Genomic DNA, 25413 nt, shown 5'->3' with positions numbered 1-25413 from the left:
CAGCACCCACATGGCTCACAGCCATTTATAACTCCAGTTGCAGAGGATCTGACTCATTTTTCTGACTTCCTCAGGCACAGGCACATATGTGCTACACACAGACACATGCAGGCAAAGAAAATTCACATGCACAAAATAAATAAATATTTAAAAATAACAAATAAAGGTTAAAATATTTCAAGTAACTTATAATATTTGTCTCATATGTTTAGCTTCCAGAATTCTTTGGTCTTCAATTATAATGTCTTGGGAAAGCTATGAAATGAAGAAGTAGTCAACTTTTTGGTACTAGATTCCATTTTTCATTTTTGTTGCTGTTGTTGTTGTTGTTGTTTTGTTTTGAGATAGGGTCTCATTACGAAGCCCTGGCTGGCCTGGAAGCCCCTATGTAGACCAGACTGGCCTTAAACTCACAGTGATCTACCTGCCCCTGCCTTCAAAGAGCTGGGACTAAAGATGTTCTACATGGTGCCCAGCTACATTCCGTTTCTCAAAAGCCCTTTGGCGTATTGAACACCACAGGGTTGCTGTATGGGCAAGTGATTCCAGTTGAAGGCACTTAAATAAACTGCAGCAAGTCATGCAGAGGAACTGTGAAAACGGTTGGGACTGGAGCACAGTGCTGCCCAGGCTTAGTTAATTCTGACCGGAATCTCAAAATCCCAAAGAAAACTGAAGGTCTAGGCTGGATTTCTCTCTCAGCCTCTTTATTCTCAAGAGCACTTTCTCTGGGAGGGATTTGTGATCCAGAATTCTATGGAGGTTTTCTGATAGTCCCCTCCTCGAACAGAGACAAGGGCCCAAGAACCCCAGGCTCAAGTGCTTTCTTCAAGGTTGACCTGGGCCAGAGCTGACAGGAACCTTATGGGCAACAGACGTAACTGTAGGTGAACAAGGAGAATATAAGGATCAGTCATTTGACCAAGGGACCTGGCCTTTGGACCAAATGCTCTTCGGACACAGCTGTAAACCCACTAAGGGTGTGGGCCAGTGCGTTATGTCAGTTATAAATGAAACCTCTTAAAAAAAAGAGAGAGAGAGAGAATTTTTGTGTTTTGAAGAAAAATAAGGACTTATCCCAAGTACATTGTCACAAATCACAGATTGGCCTAGTGCACATATGGTTTTTTGGCTTTTTTTTTTTTTTTTTTTTCCACAAATGAGCTCGGTTGGTACATTTTGTTTTACCAGTGTGGCATTTTAGGAATACAAACGGGCGAAGAGGGTTCCTTGTTGGATTGGGACTGGGCAGGGCAGGCACTGACCTCTCCAAGGAGGAAGAAAAGACCAGTCTGGTCAATCAGGCAACGCCTTAGGGTGAGGTCTGTGGGAGATAAGTCAGATCACCAGGACACAACGCTTCAAATATTCCTATGCTCTACTGAGTCGCTTGCTAATAAATGAGTAAATGGAGTTTTGGTTTTTTTTTTTTCTCACACAAAAATTCCACGGCCTTTGGGCTCACAATTAGAATTTGAGGCTATCAGAGGTTAACTTATCCTGTGTAGCCAACCTGCAGCGTTCACCCCATTTCCTTATCAACCTGCAACACTGGGCCCCGGAGGTGAACTCAGCGAAGCGAATTCAGAACCGGAAAATCCAGGCAGCCCAGAGGGGCAGCAAGTCCTAGCCCAACCAGGCACTCCCTCCTCAAAACCTGGACAGATTCCCGCTGGCTCTAGGGGGGCCGGGGAGGGTGTGGCGTGGGGCCAAGCCCCGCCCCGCCCTGCGCAGGCCCCGCCCCCACGCAGGCCCCGCCCCTCCGGGCCCCTCCCCGCGCCCGCGCCCCAGCTGCGAGGCCGGGAACCGCGCCGCACTGAGCCGCCGCTCGCCGTCGCGCAGTCCGCTCCCCCGCCGCAGCGTCGCGCCCCGAGCTCGGCCGACGAGGCTGCACCCGCAGCCGGGATCCAGCCTCCCGCGACCCCAGCCTCCGTCGCCGCCCCCCGCAGGGCGCCCCAGGCCGCACCATGGTGAAGGTGACGTTCAACTCGGCGCTGGCCCAGAAGGAGGCCAAGAAGGACGAGCCCAAGAGCAGCGAGGAGGCGCTCATCATCCCCCCGGATGCCGTGGCGGTGGATTGCAAGGTCCGGGCCGGGGTCGCGGGCGGGGTCCTCGCGGCGGGGACGGGGGCCCGGACGGCTCCCCGCGGGGCTGCGTGTGCGGCGGGCGGGGCGGGGTCCTGGTCGCGGCGACCCCCCTGGGGACGGTGGCACAGGTGTCGGCGCTCCAGCCGCCTTCGCTCGGCGCTGGTCGTGTGGGGACCCGCAGCGACAGGCGCCGCCGCCGCCGCCGAGTCCGGCACTTTTCTCGCAGTGTAAATACTGTGCCTAAGATGGCTGACATCACAACAAGCCTAAAAACCTCTGTTGTTTCCTACTTTCGTTTCCAGGCCGAACAGCGCTCGGACTAAGTCCAGCAACTGTAAGAATCTTAATTTTAAAGCCTCCCCCCTCTTTTCTCTCACCAACTCCGTCGCCCGCACATGGCCCCTCGGGGTTGGCAGGTGAACACCCTGGGGTCTGGGGGAGAGGACAGGACAGCAGTACACCGGGAGTAGTTTTCTGGCTGGTGATTTTTTATGAGTTGCAGCAGATATTCCAGGTGAAAGTAATTGCTCTTGTGGCTGTTCCCTGGTGACCAAGAGCTGACTTTTAAACGTTACCAGCTTCTTTGTAGGGGACTTCCCGATTAAGTGACACTGGAACCTAAACGTAGGTGTCTGCTCCTGTCCCTACGAAATTCACCCTCGTTTTACCACGTCCTCCCTTAACACAGAAGAAGCACGAGAGAGGCCGTCGCTGGATCCACTTTTTTTAAAAAAAAACAACCTTTTAAATATAAATGTAATTGTTTCCCAAGTTTTCCTTCTGCCCCATCTGTAGGCTGCAGTGACACAGATATGAACTGCTGGTGTTGCTTAGTGTTTCATTAATATTTTTCAATACCTGTTATCACTTAGGTCATTTTAGTATTGACGTAGAAACACAATCATTTGTGTCCTTGGTACAAGTAGTGAGGGGTGTTTTGGCTGTTTTGTTTTTTTTTTTTTTTTTAATGATATAATGAAATTATTGTTAAGAAACAGGTCACTAATGCCTGTAAAATTTTTGAGAGTATAATTGGCAATCTGGTCTGCTTGTACTTGTTTTCTGGAAGTGTTCCAGCTAAAAAGCAAACATTAGGTTGATTTTTAAATGACTGTCTTCCTTTGAGATAGGAAGACTGGGCTGATCCCTTAAAAGGATTAAAGGTTCTGGTTTTAGTATTGTTTTCCTGAACCCAGTGCAAACAATCTTGGTCTTGAAAAATGTTTAGCATTCACAGGTGAAAATTGCTCTAGCAGATTATCATATCTCTTTATCAGAGGCACATTTTATCTAAAATAGACCTATAGTCAAGTACCCAGTCACAACAACCTCATATCAGTTTTTGTTTGTTTGTTTGTTTGTTTGTTTTTGTGGAGACTGAGTCTCATCTAGCCTTTGAACTCAGATCTTCCTCTTCCTCTCAAGTACTGGGATTACAGGTGTGCACCATGTCCAGCTCCAAATATACATTCTCAATGATATTAGAGAGGTATGTGATCTTTAAATTCTAGAGGGAGAACTCCTCCCCCTCTTAAGAAAATATCAGTGATGTCATTTCTCTGCCCTTTATGCCACTGTTGTAAAGGTTGGAAACTCTAGTCGAACATCAGAATTCACTTTGCCGTGCAGCTTTGAATTCGACTGTCGGCGGGTCTTGTCATTTATGAAGTAGTGGTCTTATTTTTCATACCCTTAGCCTTTCTCATATGTTCACCATAATTGAATTTTTATTTCAAAGTAACTATTTATAGCTCTAAGTTTTTAGTTCTCTGATCTCTCCATCCAAAGAAAAATACTGGGATTGAGCAGTAAGGGCTTGTGTTCCTTTACAGCCACACAGAAGTCACAGCCAAACTGGTTAATACAAAAACTAACTAATTCCTTTCCCATCTATAAGCTGGAAGCCTTTTGCCAGTGGGGGACAATATCTCTGCAATGAAAGTAGGAAGGAAAAAGGAAGAGCCTGCTTAATGAGAGATGGTTGTGAGAGAGCTGATCTCATCTCCGAGCTGCGGAGCGATTACATAATGTTCTGGTGCTCCTCTGGGCTGGACTGTGTAGCAACCACCTTGTCTGACCGCCTGGGTTGGGAACAGAATTAGCCTCAATGTGTTCTGCCTGGGGTATTTCCTTTGGCCAGGAGGACCAAGCTGGGCTAGTTCCGGTTAAGAACTCCAAAAGAAAGCATTTTTAACACTTCTACACAGTAGCGGTGGACCAGTTTTGACAGAATCTGCTTGAGGATTACCCTCTTGCATCCACTACCCCGTGCTGTAGGCATTGTGATCTCTGCTGTCACTGGCTTATGTAACACGCACTCCTGTACTTTTACACTGCTCTCGGCGGCTGCTGTTTCTTTTCCCTGCCTGAGAACCCTTCTGGAAAGAGTTCCACTGCTCCATTATGGCTTCAGCCTTGTCTTCGCATTAGCTGTTCATTCCAGCAGCTATTTCTTTTGATTACATTGTCCCCCCCTAGTTTTTCTTCCACGTTTTCCTATTGACAGTCTTGTCTTCTTCCCAGACCTGTCCTGACTGGCACACACAGGGACAGACACAGCAGATAATCATATGTTATGATTTGTATGACAAAGGTCAGTTTGAAATGATACAGATACACTGTGATACAGACAGCAGTCCTTCATTTTTGTGCTTAGAGCTTTCTTTGAACCTTGGGAAACTCACGTGTGTGCAAATACAAAAAAGAAAAAAGTAAATAATAATAATAATAAGTGCATCAGAAGCCTCAAATATGTCCTGATATAACTGCTTAACTTTTTTAAAGCTTAAATTTTAGTTTTTCTTTTGGTTTTCTTTTTCTTTTCTGTAATATTCAAGGGTAGAACCAGCTGGTCTACAAAGACTTTCAGTTTTAAAATTCTATGACAGTGCTAGGACTATATAAATTACAGTTTTGCAATAATTAAAACTGTTGTTTGGGATTTTGAGACAAGAATCTCTCATGGCCCAGGATGGTCTTGAACTTGCGGTGTAGCTGGTGATGACCTTGAACTCCTGATCCTCACCTCTCCACTTCCTGGATGGTTGAGATTGCTCTACACCACACCCCTGCTAACAATTCCATTGTTTTAAATGGGGGAGAGGGGAGACAAGTACCTCCTCACCCTAACAAGACAGTTTCCTTTCTTTTCATGTTTAACTTGTTACATCCCGAAGAAATGGCAGTTGCCAAAGAAAAGGGAACTCAAGAGAAGGGAGGATTATATAAGAAAGCAGGTTCTCGGTTTTTGCTTACCTCACTGTGGAGCAGGGGAGTGCTCAGCAGCTCCTGCTGCAGTGCCTGCTCGTGAGCCCCCTTCTCACTAGTCAGCCACACAAGCTGTTTTTGATAGACTGCAAGAGGGAAATAGCTTGCAGAGCAGAGGAAATGGGCAGTGTGGGCTCCGGAGTGAGCAACACATTCCGAATTGTCATAAAATGGCTGGGGGGATCCTAGTTTAGTGCTTTCTGATTTTTCTGTTTTCACTCTCAGGACTGAATGGTTTAGTCACTTAGATTTCAGCTTGTAATGATGTATTTGTGGCTTGTTGGGGGTACAGGAAGGACATAAGGTGCATGACTAGATGTCCAGTGAGACATGTTGATCTTTACAGAGGGACTGGGGGCTCGGCTCTCTTTAACCAGACTGCATCTCATTACCCAGTAATGTCATTTTATGTTCGTAAACACTGACCTGTGAGAGTTTATAGAGTAGATAGGGCTATCCTAGAACTCACTGTAGACCAGGCTGGCTTGGAAGGTGCTGCAATCCTCCTGCCTCTGCCTCTTCAGTGCTGGGACAAGCACGTGGCACCATGCCTAATATGCTAGAACGGGTAATGGAGGCTGTGGATGTCTGAAGTGAGAGTTTTATTCTGGGAGACAGATATGAATTGCCTCTGCATATCTCTGATGGGACATTCTGGCCTTTGAGGGTGGGTAAGGTTGCATGTTGTCATCGATCGGTTGTAGGACAAGTTAGCTGCCAGGATGATAGTCCCCGGGTGGACAAGGCTAGATACTATCCTTGGCATAAGCAAAAGCTTCTAAGAACTCATGAAGTTCAACTCTACCACCTAAGAATTTTATGTGAGTAGCAGTATATATGTCTATACCAGAAACATTAAAACACATTTACGACATAGCAATAGTTAATGCACTCAGTATTCAGCTTACCAAGTGTTCATTAGGTGTTGCAAAAGCTTGACCTGTGTTAGTGCCCAGAGAAGAATGTACGAAGCAGTAATCTGAGACATTTCAGTTTCATCAAACCATAACCCAAATATTTGAAGTGGCTTCAGAAGCTGCCGCATTCTTTCTCAAAAAGGAGACGCTTTCTGCAGTCATGTTTTGACTAAAGTCTCTTGGATCGCTTGGTATGATACCGCGTTAGTAAAGATCATCCTGGACAAAGAAATGGGTCAAAATAAACGCGCTGTCTTTCAACTGTTTGGCAAGTGCGCCACTTTTGTGGTTCTGGGAATTGAACCTGGGGCCTTGAACACCCTGCCCTGAGCTATTTCTCCAGCCCTAAATGTGTCACTTTAATTAGAGCTTGGAGACCAAGGAGGAATTAAGGACTTTCCCACCGAAGGATTCAGGCCACAGCTACTACTTGTTAAGATAAAGGATCTCACGCTTCCCAGTCTAAAGGTGGTGATTGTCTGAATGTCTCAGTATGGCAACACTGGGGTGTGGCTTGTACTGACCTCACTCTCTGTCGAAAGCTCTGCCCAGAGCTCCACAATGGCGATCTTTTACAAGGTAGACAGCTGAAAGTTCAAGGTTTAGGATTACATTGCAGAAGTGACCCTAAGGATATCATTTTAAAACTTTCCACTTATGAAAATGAATCCCATTACTCACTTGGTGTGCTAACTTAAAAAATTACTAAAACAAAAACTCCATTAAAAAAAAAAACCTTTACACTTAATTGTGGTTTTTCACTTTCTTCTTTATTTAGGATCCATATTCTTACAAGGTCTAAGCTCTTGATATGTTACTAATAATTGAATGAAAAAAATTTTTAAAGAATTGCTGAATTTTAGCCCTTACATTGACTTGAGGAGGGAAAAAAAAAAAGCCTATGAAGTATTTCAGTAGTTATCTCATTGTAGGACAAATTAGTAGTTAAAATTCCATATCTTATGGAACAAGCCTTGGTGGATTTTTAATATTTTAATCTTAAGTTTCTCATGTTTTTTAGTTTTTGAGACAAGGTCACAGTATGTATCCCTGGGTGTCCCAGGACTCACTGTATAGACAAGGCTGGCCTTAAAACTCATAGCAATCCACCTGTTTCTGTATCCTGAATGTGAGTAGTACAGAGAAGTGTCATCACACCTAGTTCTGAATCCTTAACTTTTGGTGCTAAATTATTTTTAGAAATTAAGTTTGTTTTTCATGGTGAGTATACAGCTTAAATCTCAATAGTTTTCTCTTAAGTATGATTGCAATATTTAATTTAAAAGTTTTTAAGACACGGTCTCACTCTAACCTAGGCTGACCTGGGACTGTGTGACTCCTCTGACTCTGACCTCACTTCAGTCTTAGCCTTGACTTCCTGGGTCCCTTAGCCTTAGGCTTGAGCTGTTGTACCTGGTTAAAATTAATTACCATAAAAACAAAACAGCCAATTTTACTTATTTGTTTTTCTCTTTCACCATTTCCCCTTGTTTTCTGAGACAAGGGCTTGCTTTGTAACCCAGAGTAGCTTGAAATTTACTATGTAGACCAGACTGGCCTCAAACTCAAGGCATTCTTCCTGCTTTGGGTCTCTAGGGCTAGGATTACAGACATGCACCACCCTGCTGGCCAAAAAGGCATTTCTCAGTGTTAATTAAATTGCCTAGATTACTGCAGAAGCCAGAAGACTCCCTATTAAACTAGGGAAGGTGACTTTGAGAGAAGTTCTGCTTAAGTCATTGTCACTCATTTAGCTTTTCTTGTTTTTACTTTTACTTTTTGGCTGACATAGAAAGTCCCCAACCCGATCAGTTTTAGCTAGAACAAGGCAAGGCAAGCTAAACAGTATGGCAAACTCAATACCTGTTATGCCCAAGAAAGCGAATTGATGAAACTGGAGTTTTTGCATGTTTAAGCAAGTTGGATTTTCTTTGTTTTTCATTTTAAAAATATCAGATCCTCAGTTTGTGCCCTGCTGCTGGTAGTGGTAATTTCTTGGTCATAGGACCCACTTAGTAAGTCCACACTGTATACCACTGAGTTACTCCAAGTAACAAAAAGCCTATAATACCACAGTTTTAAAGGCAAATCAGGGTTGTCATTACAGTTCATATAATCAGCTGGAAATCCTAATGGTTGGACATGAACCACCATTTCATAATCCCCTTTCATTCGGAAAGCAAGCTAGCAAAGTCTGGCTCTTGTGCTCAGATGAGATGTACAGCTTGGTTTTCTGTGGCGTAGGAAATAGGCATGATACCTCCTTTTTTCTTTTAGTTATTAGAGGAAAGAGAATGGAAAAAATTAAGTAATCCTTTTTTCCAGTACCCTCAGTAAACAGGGCTGATTAGTGATAGAAACTTAAGCATTGTGGCTCATATTTGAACCTTGCCCTCATCTCTCAAGTGCTGTGGTGACTAAGCCCCTCAGATCTCTGCGCATGTTTCTACCAGCAACACAGTGAATACAGGACTGAGGACCAGGCCTCTCAACCCTGCCAGTCATTCCTGCTTTGCCCCACCTCACGTCAAAGGTTATTCTGGATCCCTCCAACAGAAAAACCATTAGGATTTTTAAGTGTGTGTTTCTCCAGTAAATATTAGGCATCAATAGATTTAATTTAGTTTTTAGATATAAATCGTAGTCCTGCAGAATACACTTTTGGAGGCTGTGGTGCAGTTATACCCAGCAAAATTTATGCTCTTAAGTGACAGATTCTTTTATAATTGTGAACCTGAATGACCATCCCAATTAGTGGGAAGGGTTTTGCCAGCAACTGGGAAGATTACTTACTTTCTTTCACAGTATGCCTTCTCTTATGTTCACACCTAGGCTCTTACTACAGGGTAGCCACCGGGCCACTCTGCTTTGTGGCTTCACTGAGCAGAGTGTAGGCTGAAAGCACTGCCCACCTGTGCATGCTGATCGGAACTTGACATTGCTCTGATTCTCAAACATTTTGGTCCCAAAACCTAAAAATTGTTGATAAAGCCAAGAAGGGTTTGCATTCGACAGAATTTATATGAAGAGATGTTTACTGTATTAGAAAGGAGGGAGATACTGTTCTGTACACCTACAGCATTAACATGAACAGCTGCTTTGTGAGTCACAAACTTTTCCAAACAACAGTTTTAAAGTAAGGCGCCCAGAGCTGTGCAGTGTTCAGTGAACAGTTTGACAGAAGACAGCTGGAGTCTGTGCGCCCGTGTTGTTAGTTAGATGTTGAGTTTGAGCTTGTGGGAGCTGAGCTGCGCACTAGAGAGAGTGAAAGTGAAAACAGCATCATAGCTTTATTAGGAAGATTATAGGACAGGATCCCTGAAGGGGTGCTTCTGGACCGCATTTGGCTGACAATGATTAGAAATACTTGCTTATACTGCTTTTTCATATTATTTCCAAGAGTTTATTTTAAAATTTTTCTGCATTTTTAATACTAATTGGTAGTCTCCATGTGAAAGATGGCTATAGTTATGCATGTACATATGTTTTTTTCACTAAACACAATCTGTTCTTTCTGTCTCTCTCTCTTTAGTCTTTGGGTTTTGGTTTCTTGAGATAGGGTTTCTCTGTGTCCTTGCTTTGTAGACAAGGGTGGCCTTGAACTCACAGAGATCCACCTGCCACTGCCTCCTGAGTACTGGGATGAAAGGCATGTGCCACCACGCCTGGCTACATAATCTTTTCTCTTGGTATACATAGTAACTGCTTGCTAAATTGGTAGCCCTTGCTTTTATTGTACTTGACATGTGCTATTTATTCCAGAGTAATGCTTATACTTGAATTGTACTGTCTTCTTGTATCAAACCTTTTTGTTTTGTTTCTTGGCACTGGAGGGAATGTGGCTTAATTTTCTGTGTAGTTTTTGGTGTTCTTCTGACTAGTTTAGTTGCCTTCATTCTGGGTTACATTTGCTTCCATGCGTTTGATCTGTGTATATGTGTGTGTGTGAGTCTGTGATTACAAATGTGTAAAGTCTTGCATATCTGATGCCATCTCCTTCCTTCCTTCCTTCCTCCTTCCCTCCCTTCCTCTCTTCTGCCTCCCTCCTTTCCGTCTCTGTTCCGTCCTGGTCTCTTCCTGTAGCTAAGGTTGGCCTAGAATGATGCAGCCCAAGCTTTGCCGTATACTCACACTAACCTTCCGTCTCAGCTTGCTGGGCGCTGGAACTGCAGGCTTGCACAGTCTCAGCTGATCCTTTCATTCCGTTGATAGTTCGGTATCAAATTCTACTTCAGCGGTAGCTCCTGGGTGCCCTGGAACACTCGCCACATCTCCCTGTGTGCTGCTGCTCTGGTTTATTGTTCCTCATGCAGTAGCATTTTCCCTCTTTGTCGATAGACTATGCTGGCGATCATTTCCAGTCTGTGGGGCTGAAGGTTCATTTGCTTTGCCTTTACCTTTACTTCATTGAGTTTTCAGAAGACAAACATTAGCTGAAAATCAATATTAGGACTTTCAACTCTGCCTTTATCATAGCTTTTGAAAGTTTAATTAGAATATTCCCTTTGCACTAACAATAGGCCTAATGATAATTAATAATGGATAATATGGAAACCATCTGGATTATTGGCACTAATTTAAGACCTGACAAGATGACCTAGAAAATGAGCCACCATTCTCTGATCTCTTCTCCAAAGAGCCAAGACTGTTGACTTCATGAGTAATTTTGAAGACAGCTCACTACCAACTTTGGGATTTAGCCTCTACTGCTCTGAGTTTGACTTTTCAATGAATACTTCATTTTTCTTGTTCTTTCTTTTGAGTTTTGTCACTGTCTTGCAGTAGAGCCCTGGCTTGACTAGTACTTGCTATGTAGACCAGGCTGACCCTGAACTAGCAGTGATCCTTCTGCCTCTGCCTCCTGAGTACCAATAATTACAGATGCTCATCAACATACCTAGCCTTTTCTTTATATCTTGGATTTCTAAGATTTATTTTAAAACATGCATGTTGGCAACCTGTTACATTTTGCCTCATGTATATATGACTTCAATACTCTTTCATAAATACTATTCTACATTAATTTGAACAGTAGAGAAACAGCCTATCAATTTGACAGCATGTTAAGAAATGCCAGCTCTGTTTTCACAAGAAAATTATATCCCTCAGCCCAGGAGCCAGAAGCATGGTAAAATAAGGAGCCAAGATCAAATATTTGACCTGGATTTTAATTTTATTTTTAATTTATTGATTTATTTTCAGGTTTCTGATCAAGGTCTCATACAGCTCAGGTGGCCTCAAAATCCCTGATCTTCTTGCCCGTGCGTCCCAAGTCACAGTGGTGACTGACACCCAGGCGCCTTCACTGTTATCAGTGATGTCTGCACTCAGCACAGACAGCAGAGCCATTGAATCAAAGTTCTGCTTACCTGGCCAGCCTGGAGAGACCAGTGTACCCATGCTCAGGAGATGAGATTACGTACCTGGTACTTAGTACTCTGTTTCTTGTTGTTCTTGCCGTGTGGAGCTTGGCAAGCTTGGACAGGAGCTTCAGAGTCAAGGTGCTCTTGCCTTCAGGCTCTCAAGTGCTGGGAGTGTAGCTATCCGCACCATCTTGCTCGGCACCTCAGCCATCGGTGTTTAACTTCCAGCTTTTCAAACTGGGATGGACAGTATTTACAAACCTTCACATTTAAGTAATTTTATATGGAAGCGTGATGTAAGTGGTAGAGTAGGAAGCCCTGGGTTTTATCCCCAGCCTTGTGCTAAGCTAATGAATAAGAAGAAATATAATTAATTTTATATACTTTTAAAAGAATACACTTAGAATTACCAAGGGTTCTGCATACCAAATGGGATTGCTTATATTTTAATATAAGTATATGAAATTATTTTACTGTGTTTCGTTAAAATCCAACCTTCATATAAAATGTGAGTTGGGACAGGCTTGGCTCTTTTTCTGATCTTGACTCTCAGTCTTGTGATGAATTAGATAGTAGCAGACCATCTGTGACATGCTTGAAGGCTTTAGGAAGACAGTTGTTATTAGGAACAATCAGATTCTGGTGGGAGAGCAAAACCTGTTTTCTCCAGCTGGTTTGTTCCTGGTAGAGGCTGTCTTATGAACAACAGGTAAAACTTGCATGTAATGCTGCATACAAAGCACCTGCCAGTCATTTCTCCTTGCTTTATAACTCAGCATTGTGACCTGGAAAGTACCATAATTTGCTTCATAAGCTATCGTTGGTAAAGCTCTAGAAAGCATAGAGAATAAGCACTAGAGAACTGATGGTCATCTTCAAATGATGGAGAAAGAATGAGATTCTAAACCGTGCAGAAAGGAATCAATTTAAAGTTACTCCTAGATTAATATTTAATGGTATTTACTTTGCTGCAGAGACTCTACTTTTCCCTAGTGGTACAGACTTGACTATTAAGCTCAGCACAACATGCATTTTTTTACAGCCTCACTGAGTTTTTTCTTTTAATTCTGGCCTGCTTATTTAACCTGCTCATTTTATAATATGCTAGCAGTTTGGTTCAGATTATATAGATTTCTCAAAACATTATGCAATAACCTAAATTGTTGCTTTTCTTTCTGTATTGCTGCTTGTATATTATAGAATTGTGTTAGCCAAAAAAAAAAAAAAGTTAGTGCGAAACAGTATTGTCGACATCAGCAATGCCTTTCTCTCTTCCTTCCCTATTCTAAATATAGACTAATTCGATAACTCCCGATCCAACACTGTGCTGTATACTTCCTAATTTCAGCTCAATACTAATTAACTTGGCTGAGGCTGCTGTGAAGTGTGGCGCTTAAAATGCAAGGAGCAGCTTTCTGCTCCTCTCAGCACATGCCCAGCTCTGGGAACTTGCTTCCTGTTTATATGTCAAAGGTAATATTCCTATGTGGAACTTGTTAGTAATGCTTATGTGTCAAAGGTAATAGTCCTGTGTGGACCTTGTTAGTAACTGAAACAATGACAGTCCTGTTTGAAAAGCAAACCCGGAAGTAGAATTTATACACTGATAGGGATGAAGAAGAAAGCAGTGTTTGACAAACCAGTGTTTGCCTTCCTTGACAAACTGTTCACGTCCCAGCCTGAGGTTCTTTTCCACTTACGTGCTTTTGGTAGTTGACACTACTGATGGTGGACAGATCACAGGATGTCTTTTTGATGATCCTGAGAAAAGTCGCTGAACGTGGAAGTCAGGTGAGCAGAGCATCATCCCCCCTTGCTCTGCAGCCTAGGACTTTGCAGGGCGGGTGGCACAGGCCAGTAATCCTAGGTACCTGGGAGGTTGAAGCAGGACTGACAGGTGCAGGGGTTGCCTGGACAGGGCAGCGAGAGCTTGCCTCAAAATGAAAGTTTTAAAAGCAAAAATTAACGGGCTCCTCTAGGGTGTAGACGCTAGGTGCAGTCTGTAATACCAAGAGGGAAAAAAGTTCAAAAGTCTTTTTTTATATATATTTAAGGCTACTTCTTATTTATCATAGAAAATATTTTCGATTAATCTGGAAAGGGTAGTTATGGCACAAAAATGAAGTTTTAGTGAAAGTTTTTGTGAGCATAGGAGTTAAGTTAAACTATATATGTAAATACCTTACAGAGTATACCTCCTGGAGACGGTTCAAGGGGGACTGACCTGAAGAGTCCTGTGATGACGCCTGAAAAGGGAAAGGGCCTGTCAGGCTGTAACTGTGCCATGCAGAGCCCCAACCAGGCAGTGCAGCCTGGAGTAAGCAAGACACCCGCTGAGGGCTGAACCCCAGCGTTGAACACAACAGCCGAGTGCTCCAGCGCTGTGTCACACAGCCTCTGTTTCCTTTGCTTTGCATGCAAGAAAATGCCCACTCCCCCCTTTTTTTTTCTTGTAAGCGGAGAAAACATAGATTTATTAGAGGAAAGTGAAAAAAGACTTCCCAAGACTAGGAGGGACTCCAAGAGAGGAACATCCCCAAAATCTTCTCCAAGGGACATCTTTTGGATTGTTTCATTATGTAATACCCAGTCAGTAGTTACCTACACTGGCCCAACGTAATTAAGAATGTACATGTTTTCAGTAAATCTGTGTCTGATGGTTCAGTAAGTAGTTCATGCTATTTTGAATTAAGTATATTCTTTATTTTTTTTTTCTTTCCTCTGTCCTGCCTTATTTTTATACCTAGTATTTTTATGCCACGGTTTCCCCACCCCCAGGCTGCCCCTGTTTGGAACATACATACATACATACATACATACATACATACATTCATTCATTCATGCGGACGGTGTCGGCTGTATTCCAGCTGGCCTTTAACTCACTGTGTAGCTAAGGATGACCCTGAACCTCTGTTCCTCCCGCCTCTACATCCTCAGGGCTAAGGTCACAGGCGTGCCCACCACACCTGGCTTTATTCCGGGGACGCTGAACCTAAGGGCTTTACGTGCTGGGCAGTCATTCTACCCACTTGCCTACACCCCTAGCCTTGGCCCTGTAATTTTTAATACTTGAGATATCTTCCTCCTTAGACACCACTGCTACATTTGCCCTGAAATTCAAAACATTACATTTGAAGAGCTTTAGAAAATGTCACTTAAAAAGCCCTGTGCTCCATTCAATATGTAAATAAGGTTCGGATAGATGTAGCAAAGGATGTGTGAAGTATTTGTTACTTTGAAACAGAATAAAACATGTTTAAATCTTATGTTTTATTTGAGCTACTTTTGTGACTGAAGCCCATTTATTGAAGCCTTTTAGGGAGCTGATGGGGTGGCCTGATTCAGAACTAAGAAAACAGTTATCCTTCATTTTGCGTAAGGCGTAGTTAAGTCATCTTGTCCTACTGTCTGTTAAGATCTATTCTGAACAGAACATATTGTGATACCTGAGAGAATACTTGCCTGTGCCACGTCTGTGCATTAGTGACTAAGCCAGGGTCGTGTGTGTGCCCTTGAAGCACTCTGCGACCACACTGCATCCCCTGGATGCCTTTTTTTTTTTTTAACTTAAGTTGTTAAGGCTGCATTATAACTGCAAGCCTCCTTGAGTACCTGAGGGTTAAAGACTTGGACTGCCAAGCCGGACCCTATCTGCTGTTGAGGATGGGAGTAGGCCACGGTGTGCTTTTCGTAAACTGGGCTAAAGTCTTGACTTTCAGGAAGATTAATGAGAAGCTAATTACGCGGGGCCTGTGGGAGTTCTAAGGAGTCGAGGTGCACCACTTACAGTGCGGTGCAGGGGAGGAAGTACATGGCTCTGTTAAATCAGGCCAAGTACAGTTTTGTACCCCAGCCAACGGCTTGCCTATTAGTTAATGGTCCTCTTCTTTTTTAAAGCAGACTTGGAGTTTATTAAGTGATTTCTAATGTGGACTTTAAACACTACAGTTAAAAAAAAGAAAAACTCCTGAAAACATGAGGGTGGGCTTTTCCTCTTTTAAGTTATGAAATGTTTGAAGCACACACTAAATACAGGATCTCTGGTGTTTTGTTTGACAGTATGATTGTGATACATGGAAATCTTTCAGTTAATGTTTATTTGGGTTGGTTTTAGTTTAGGACAAATTTGAAAAATGATGCTATGAATTTAACAGACAAGTTCTTCCTTTTTGGTGTTTTGAAGCAGGTTCTCATGTAATGTCATTCTTAGAAAATACTGTAGGAAGGATTACTTTGAATTTTTTAGTATTTTAAAAATGTTTATCTAATTTTATGTGTATGCACATGTGCCTGAGAAGTCATGTGCACCATATGTGGATCCCAAGGTTCTAAGTGGTGTTGGGTCCCCGGGAACTAGAGTTACAGATGGTTCTGAGCCATCTGATATGGGTTCTGGGAACCGGACCAAGGCTCTCTGGCAAGAGCAGTGAGGCTCTTAAGCACCAAGTCCCCTTGCTGGCCCAACCTTGAACTCCTGATCCTTTTTTTTTTTTTAATCACTTATTACAATTTATTCAATTTGTATCCCAGCTGTGGCCCCCTCTCTCCCTAATCTCCTCCTATGCCACTCTCCCCTAGTCCACTGATGGGGGAGGTCCTTCTCCCTTTCCATCTGACCCTAGCCTATCAGGTCTCATCAGGACTGGCTGCATTGCTCTCTTCTATGGCCTGGTAAGGCTGCACACCCCCACCCCCCAGGGGTAGGTGATCAGAGAGCCTGCCACTGAGTTCATGTCTGAGACAGCCCCTTCTCCCCTTACTAGGGGCCCCACTTGGAGATTGAGGCTATGGGCTACATCTGAGCCAGAGTTTTAGGTCTTCTCCATGCATTGTTCTTGGTTGGGGTATCAGTCTATGCAGGGCCCCCAGGGCTCAGTTTTTATGGCTGTTGGTCTCCTTTTGGAGGACCTCATCCTTTTGCTTCTTCAAGCCAGGTGCTGGGACTATAGGCTTATACCACCCTGGGCAAGGATCGGTGATGTTTAATAATTGATCTTTAGTAGAATAATTTGACCTTGGTGGGCTTTCTACAGTTTTCTTCTTTCTCACCCTGTGCCTGTTGTCAGCTCTTTACTGGCTGGGATGTCAAGTATTACAGCAAGTCGAAACAGACTCAACTATAATGAGCATCTTTGTACACCTGACTAGAAGGGCTGTGGTGTGAGTTTTAGTACACCAAGTACAAGGTTTGTTCTGTGAGGTGTTTATTTATTTCCTTTTTAATTTTTATGTGGTGCTGTAGTCCTGGCTGACCTGGAACTTACTGTGTAGCTCAGGTTGGCCTTGAATGTGTGGCAGTTCTTCTGCCTCAGCCACCACACCCAGCTTAATTGCTCTGTAACTCAGGTTGTAATGTGGGCCATCATATCTGTCATACCTGCATTAGTTCATAAACTGCTGATGATATGAAGCGTGCTTTATTCACTTGTGAATTTCTTGCAGGATCTCACCCAGTATGTTCCATGTAACTGGCCGGAACAGACGCTCGGTTAAATGCAGTTACTGCCTTTGCCTGACAGCCAGCTTGTTATGCATCAAAAGTGATTGTGTTGGCCCCCTCCGCTATCGCTCTGGCTGCTGGTACAGCTTTTGTCAATCATGAAAAGTTAAACAGCCAAGCTCTTTCTTCATTCAGCCATCAAATATCTGCATGTTAGCCAAGTGCCAAGTGTGGTTTAGAGTTTCTAGGAATGCAAAATGAACAAGAATAAACACAGGAACTGTCTAACCTAGTAGCAAGAGATAAGATCTATACACGATTTTCTAATATAAGAAAGCAGTAGCCAAAATGGCAGTAAAGAGGAAACAGATCTAGTTTTGACAGTGTCAGCTCTGTTAGGAAGCTCCCCATGGTATGTGGACTTGGGTCTGCCATTTAGATACCAAAATAGACTCTTGTTTATTTCTTTATTCTCAAGCCATGTTTCAGGTGCTGAGTGACAAACTGCCCTTTGGAGAAGCGTTCTAAAGTTAAATTCTTTAACACATCTGTCATTTCTGTTGTCCTGGCACATGGTTTTCTAAAATAACCTAAGAACTCAACTTCATACGAAGGCCCTTTGTGGCCTGCCCCAGTTCGTTCTCTATCGACCTAGGATCCCTCTCACCACATTGAACACTCTGCTGTGCCATGTCTCCCTGGCAAGGTTGGGTATTCTGCCTTCGTGATTTTATTCATTCTTTACCTTTTATATTGTTTCCTGGACCACTGTCTTCTGCCTCACAGTGTGTGCTTGTCCTGTATCTTTCCATGCCATGTTCTCTTTTTGGGAAGGCTCCTTTAACTCATCCTATTTCGTGACTCTCTGTATTTTCCCTGTCACAGCCCATATTTTTGTTATTTTGTCTTTTATTAGATAGGAAATGGAATTTTCTGTGATAGTTAAGGCTGCCCTAGAGCCATTATGTAGTCTAGGCTATCTCCAACTCATGGCAGTCACTGGCCATAGTGTCATATGACCATCTGTCCATTTATCCGTCTGTCCCCACCATCCCTACACACACACCCCCCCCCCAACCAAGTGCCATGATTGTAAGTATGCATACTCTGCTTGGCTCTTTTTGTATATTTATTTTCCAGAATGAACCAGCCTATCTTTTTCTTGACAGAACCTATATTCCTGGGGCCCAGGGCAGCTGTTGAAACATATTAGACATGTGTAATTTATTCTCAAATTACTGTTTGTTGCATAGTTAAAATGATAAATCAGAAAGCCTGAGGACTCACTGTCCATGTTATATTAAGGCTGCATAGTCTTTCTTGGTGTCCACCCGTGGTCGTTAGCTATTTGTTAATATACTCTTGGAGGGAGCATGGCAGGTAGGGTTGGGTGTGTGCATACTGACTAGCTGATACCAAATGCCGAGAGCAGCCATCTTCACATGTCATTCCATTCCCAACACTTGCGCCCGCCCTGAGAGTAATTATTCTGGGAACACTTTCCGTCTCCTGCAATGTGTTTGTCGGGCAAGCTCAAGCAGACCTTGTGTGCTTTATAGTTGGGTCTAAAAAGCCTTATCACATGTGGGATTCTTAGAACTTCACTGATTCACTGATAGGACATCTGATAAACTCTTCTCAGTTCCCTCCTATTCCATGTTAAGCTTTAACACACGTTGATCTAAACACCCACATAGTCGTTGATGAGAACTACCTGAAGTGTAGACTGCTCCGTGTCATTTGGTCTGAACCTGACATTGAAGATTATTTACTATTCTGTATGATTCTCTGTGTAAAAATGGAGCTTCCAAACCTGTGAATGTAATGGCATATGCCGGTAATCATAGCACCCGGGAGGCAAAGGCAGGAGGATGGCAACCAGCTTGCCGTCAGCCTGGGCTACAGAACAAAGAAAGGGGTGCATCTGTCTAGCCTCACACTGTTCTTGTGGGCCGCCGCTCCTGGAACTGGACTTGCCCATTGGTGTCCAGATGCCATCTCTTATCCTAGAAATGAAAATGTAAAATTGACGTTTCCATTCTGAATTTTAAATGTTAGAAGATGGCACCAAAAGTTGTGTAAATTGTGGTTTATATTACTGCTCAAGACATTGTTAGTACAAGTCTCCCTGGGGACTAGTGTCCATCTCCTGGCTGAGGAGGCACAGGGGCGAGCCTTGGTGTCCCCTCTTCCTCATTCCATGTTGAGTTTGATCTGAGCCTTGCTCCTTTGCTCTTTATCTTCATTAATAACCCTCTGTGACTCTGCATCTCTGCGTGTTTAGCAGCTGCTTTGTTCATGTTCCAGGACCTGGACGATGTGGTCCCGGTCAGATTCTGTATGTTAACTGCCTCCTTTGTTCATGTTCTAGGACCTGGATGATTTGGTCCCTGTTGGATTTTGTGTATTAACCGCCTGCCCTGTTCATGTTCTAGGACCCAGATGATGTGGTCACAGTTGGACAGAGAAGGGCCTGGTGCTGGTGCATGTGCTTTGGACTGGCCTTCATGCTCGCCGGAGTCATCCTTGGAGGAGCATACCTGTACAAGTATTTTGCACTTCAGGTAAGTAGAAAAATATATTTACTTTTTTTTTTTTACTACATTTATTTACTTATTTATGGGGCAGGGGCATAGTCAAAGGACAATTTGTGGAGCCAGTTCTCCTTTATTACCATGTGGGTCCTAGAGATTAAATTCGAATCATTAGGCTTGGGGGCTAGTACCTTTACCCAGTGAGCAGTCTCTCCAGCTCTGTAGAAATTTTTTGTCTGGATTTTTTTCCACTTTCTACTGTGCATTAGAATGTGGTCCCTACCTTGCTCTAAGCTTATACTTTCTGTCTATAGCCAAACAACAGTGTTTGGGCAATCACTTTTCTGCCGTAGTTAAGAGCAAAGAGGTATATTAGCTACAGTGTTGACAGGCCCATCCCTGAACAGCCAGTTTGGTTCTTGCTGTTGGCTTTGTCTAAGAGTTGGGTGAGCTGCAGAGGTGAGGACGTCACCTTTGGTGAAAGCTGCCTGTAACCTAGTGTTTACAGTGCCCTCAGTGCGTACACGGATTCCACTCAATTACAGTTTATGATATCGTCCCCTGAGCCCCATCCTTAAGGAATCATGGGGGAAATTTACTTTAAAGCTTTCATGACTGCTTCAGATGTTTTAATGTTTCAAAGTAGAGAGAAATTCTTCAAAAACAGACTTTTAAACTAATTTTAAAGTCTTCTCCAGAGATTATATGAACTCTGTGCTTGTTGTTAGCCTTATTGAAGATGGAGGCACGCTGACAAACATTACTGAACTCAGAGGGCAATTGTGTTTTAAAATAGACCTATGTAGGCACGTCTGGATTGACCTGTTGCTCCCTCTCCTTCAGCCTCGGGCTAAGATTATGACATACTGCTACCAAGCCTGGCTGCATCTTCTTAAATGCAGTATTTTGTTTTGTGTTGTTTTACGAGAAGCATAAGATACAGAAAAAATAATTGGCAGTTCTGCTGCCAGGAGAGAACATTTGGTACCAAAATGATTTATTACACACCCTCGGTCCCTAGATAATTCTCCTTTAAAAATGTTTCTTGTTACTTACATTTTTTTTTTAATCGACTTATTGATGCGAGTAGAACAGTCCCCTATACCTAAACTGGGTATGGTAGCCCGCAGGACCACGGGCAACTCCAAAATTATCCTTGGCTACATAGCAAGGTATAGGGCAGCCTGGGCTACCTGAGACCCAGTCTCAAAAGAAAGGAAAATATTACTTGCCTCTGAATGTGTTTTGTGGAGGCCTGCGTGTTTCTTCAAATATTCTTCACACCAGATAGCTTTCATTCTCTGTTCTTATCTACCACAGAGAGCAAAGAGGAAATCAGCTGCTTTTCTCCTTCTGAAAAGCCTTAAAAAAAAATACAACTTTAGAACTTGATAAAGAATGTGTTAGCTCTGTAATTAAACTATCAGACTTGTTGTCTGAAAAGTAAGAGTTTGTAAGCAAAATGCCATGTAGGTAGCTTAAGTAAAGCTTACATTTAAAAACCTGTCTGCTGCAGAACTGCTGAAATGCAATGTTTTCAACTCTATAGCCAGATGATGTGTACTACTGTGGACTGAAGTATATCAAGGATGACGTCATCTTGAACGAGCCTTCTGCAGATGCCCCGGCCGCTCGCTACCAGACAATTGAAGAGAACATTAAGATCTTTGAGGAAGATGAGGTTGAATTCATCAGTGTGCCTGTACCGGAGTTTGCAGACAGCGACCCTGCCAACATCGTGCATGACTTTAACAAGGTGAGCTGATAGCCAGGACTGCGAAGAGAATGCAGGTTCTCTAGGATAGCTGCAGTTTTCATTTTAATAGTGGTGAAATTCTTCTGTTGCGGGTTTTGTCTTTACTTAGGAGAGGGGAGCAGGGAGACTTGGAAAGTCCAAGCATGCCTCTCATCCCAGAAGCAGGGAGGCTGAGAGCAGAGGATTGCCAAGTTTGAGGCTGTCGTGGTCCATGTAGTGAAGTGCTGTCTGAAATGAGATAAACAAAGCAGACTTAGGTTCCTCTCCCTCTGAGCCCTGGCCTTCTCAGACCTCGCTGCCTGTGGCTTGCCTGCTAACCCCACCAAGTTCTTAATTTGTTGAAATGCAGGTGATCTAGAAGTTCCAAAGCCAGCCCACCTTGCCATTACAATTCTTAGAAGCCCAGTTGCTGTGTATCTCAGGTACACTGACCTGGCTGAGACTTGTCCTTCTTTCCAGAAACTCACTGCTTATTTGGACCTTAACCTGGACAAGTGCTATGTGATTCCTCTGAACACTTCCATCGTTATGCCACCCAGAAACCTGTTGGAGCTACTCATTAACATCAAGGTATCAAGTGTTTGCTATTTCTGATTAGCAGTATTGGTACAGTGTCTTGGAATTCCCTGTTGGAAAGTCAGCCTTCTAGAGTACAGCCAAGGGATTTACAAAGAAGCGTGGAGACCTGGGTGCTGTTTCTTTCTATTTGTAATGCTTTAAAATTTGAAAATAATATTTAAAAAAACATTAAAAAGTGGGCTGGAGAGATGGCTCAGCAGTAAAAGTGCTTGCCATGCAAACCTGACAGAAAAGCTCAATTCAGAAAGTCCATAGTGGAAGGAGACAACCAACTCCAGAAATTGTTCTGACATCCATGCTCAGTCCTACACATACTATAAACATGTGCGCACACACTATACCCACAGCACACACACACTAAGAACACATGTATACACACACTATATACACACTATATACACTATGCAGGCACTCACACTATATATACAACACATACACTATACACAGACAGAACGCATGCACACACATGAACATATATGTGCACACATACTACATATACAGGCACATACTATTCACATACATAGTAAATGATAAATAAGATGCAAGTTTTTTTTAATTCAAAACAATTTTATCACATTTAAATTTTCCTACACAACTAGAAAATAAATATTAACCAGTACTTAATTCTGCTGCTTCTGTGTTGAGCATGGCTGTATTACAACAAAACCGTATGATTGCTGGGCACAGTGACACATGCATGTAGTCAGTCCCGTCTAGTTGGATGTTGAGACAGAACAAACAGCTGAGTCCAGGAATTGAAGACCAGCTTGGGCAACAAAGTGAGACCCCAATTCAAACACCAAGTCTGTATTTATAAAAGCAGACGGTTAAATACCCATAAACTCTGGTTTAAAACTGTCACCTAAGAATTTTGCCTGCCTTTCTAGTTTGCTCGGTATACATTTTGAAAGCTCCATGTCACCTTCTCAACCGCAGGCTGGAACCTATTTGCCTCAGTCATACCTTATTCATGAGCACATGGTGATCACCGACCGCATCGAGAACGTGGACCACCTGGGCTTCTTCATTTATCGACTGTGTCATGACAAGGAAACCTACAAGCTGCAGCGCAGAGAAACTATCAGAGGTAAAGACACTCAGATAATTCCTATGATGCATAGGTGTCGCTAGTAACCTTCCTGCCGTAGGTAAGAAATGAAAGGGAATCAGTCCCATACTTTGTTAGTGTTTCTAGCATTTACAGTCTTCGGAATCCCACACCCACTCCTTTCAGATAGCGAAGGCCAGTCAGCATGAAATGCCCTTGCCCTGAGATGCCCCTCTTCAATTTGCATGTAGAAAAGTCAGGTTTGACCTTTCATTCCCCCTGTGGCCCAGCCATAGGAAAGAGGAGTCTCATTATTGAAAGTTCTCTCTTTGGCCTTTCGCTTGGATTCTCAGGGATTCAAGAATTCTCATGGGGCAGTTGGCCTTTTGGATCATGCTGAGGATAGTCATAGCCAGGTGACTTAGAAAGGAGTGTAGGTAAGGAGTCCAGAGCACTGACACAGCTTACCAGCTCTGCCCAGTCACTTAACCTTCTTTTCTTCTTCCTGAACAGTAAGAATAGCAGCATGTGCCATTACAAATGCAAAAGAAAGTACATGTGACAACACAAAAATTTAGAGTGCTGTCAGTCTCACTGCAGTCTGATTTCTTTGGAATTGCATCACTCAGTAAAAGTGCTTTCCTGGTCTTTTCTCATGCTTGTAATGACATTGTTCTTACCTCTGGCCAATGAGTCATCTGAAATCTCCCACTTGATCTCTTACATTTAAGTTACTATCTTGGCTCATAATTGTCTAAAAACAATTTGATAGAATGAAGTTTGTCCTGGTGGGCAGTTCTGCAAGCACATATGGGCATGTCAGTCCACCATCCATAACTAGAATAATTCTCAAACCTTTTAGCTCATACATCTGTGTTCTAGAGTTTTTGTTGCTGCACCAAAACACTATAACCCAAAAAGCAAGTTGGGGAGAAAAGGGTTTATTCGGCTTACACTTCTACATTGCTGTTCATCACCAAAGGAAGTCAGGACAGGAACTCAAACTGCAGGATCCTGGAGGCAGGAGCTGATGCAGAGGCCGTGGAGGGGTGCTGCTTACTGGCTTGCTCAGCCTGCTTGCTTATAGATCCCAAGAAACCAGGCCAAGGATGGCACCACCCACAATGAGCTGGGCTTTCCCACACCAATCACTAATTAAGAAAATGCCCTACAGCCAGACCTTACAGTGTCATTTTCTCAGTAAAGGTCCCTCCTTTCATATAAATCTAGTTTGTGTGTTAAGTTGACACAAAACCAGCCAACAGGATCTGTAAGCAGTTTGTAAAGCACTGTTACCAGGTGCTCCGGTCTATGAAAAGACCCAGTGGAGAAAAGATTTAAAATAGTGAGATTATGGGATGGATATAGAGCAGTGCCATGCTTCTTTACATTTAAAGAGTAGCTGAGAATTAATGTGACTATTTATTACTAAAGAACCAAAAACTTAAAAAAAAAAAAAAAACTACCTCTTCCTTCTCAAACAGGTATTCAGAAGCGTGAAGCCAGTGACTGTTTCACCATTCGGCATTTTGAGAACAAATTTGCTGTGGAAACTTTAATTTGTTCTTGAGCAGTTGAGAAGAACCTGGGGAGAAAATCAATGCCACAGCATTACCCCCCCTCCCTTTGTATTTTGTGCAGTGATTGTTTTTTAAAATCTTCTTTTCATGTAAGTAGCAAACAGGGCTTCATTGTCTTTTCATCTCAGTAATTCAATTAAAAACCATTATCTTAAAAAAGGAAACAAAACCTTTTCTTTTTTCCAAGTGTGGTGTCTTTGATATTTGAATTAGCAGATGTGTGGGATCCTTCAGTAAGATCGCTTTTCCATAGAGCTTGTATCCTAGGAGGAATTTAAATTTCTTGAAATTGCTTATCTGGATTTTTATGTATTAATTCTGTACTTCCAAGAGGAAGGGGTACCTAAAGAATAGTCATTTGCATATGTTAAAAGGACCACAGTGACTTACTTGTAGATGCTCGTAGCCCCCTACCTAGTCTGTTAGCATTTGAGGCCACCCTCTAATATTCCTTTAATTAAAATGTGCAGTATTTTCAGTGTTGCATTTAACTACTTTAGAGGATGAATTCAGCCTTGATGTTTTAATATCCTAGGCCTCTGCCGTAATAAGATTTTAGACAAATGTTTGGAATTTAAGAAACAACTCATGTTACTAATTTGTATAGCCCATATCTGTGCAATGGAATATAAATATCGCAAAGCCATGTGATGAGACTGTGTGTTGTTTTTCCTATAAGATAAAACCAAAGAATAATTTGGTTCTCCATATTTTAAGGTAATCTACATACATAGAGAATGGAACTATTTTATAAAATCTAGTTCTCTACATACAGTTATAAAATCAGCTTTTTTAAAAAATAAAATAAGCCATTAATATAACTAAACCAGATTCTGTGTGGA

At 42.7% G+C, this 25413-nt stretch overlaps 1 protein-coding gene across 1 annotated transcript; it reads left to right on the top strand.

The window, feature by feature from the left end:
* Window positions 1-1781: 1781 nt before the first annotated feature.
* On the top strand, window positions 1782-25217 carry Itm2b (integral membrane protein 2B). The gene is made up of 6 exons (XM_021645587.2): window positions 1782-2084; window positions 19510-19638; window positions 21158-21364; window positions 21824-21934; window positions 22880-23030; window positions 24476-25217. The coding sequence occupies exons 1-6, from the start codon at window positions 1968-1970 to the stop codon at window positions 24559-24561; spliced, it is 801 nt and encodes a 266-aa protein (XP_021501262.1). The 5' UTR covers window positions 1782-1967; the 3' UTR covers window positions 24562-25217.
* Window positions 25218-25413: the final 196 nt, after the last annotated feature.

This window comes from Meriones unguiculatus, chromosome 9 (assembly GCF_030254825.1).
Source record: "Meriones unguiculatus strain TT.TT164.6M chromosome 9, Bangor_MerUng_6.1, whole genome shotgun sequence".
In the NCBI taxonomy this organism is placed as follows: Eukaryota; Metazoa; Chordata; class Mammalia; order Rodentia; family Muridae; genus Meriones; species Meriones unguiculatus.
Note: the sequence above shows the minus strand (reverse complement) of the source record. Positions and strands in the feature narration are given on the sequence as shown.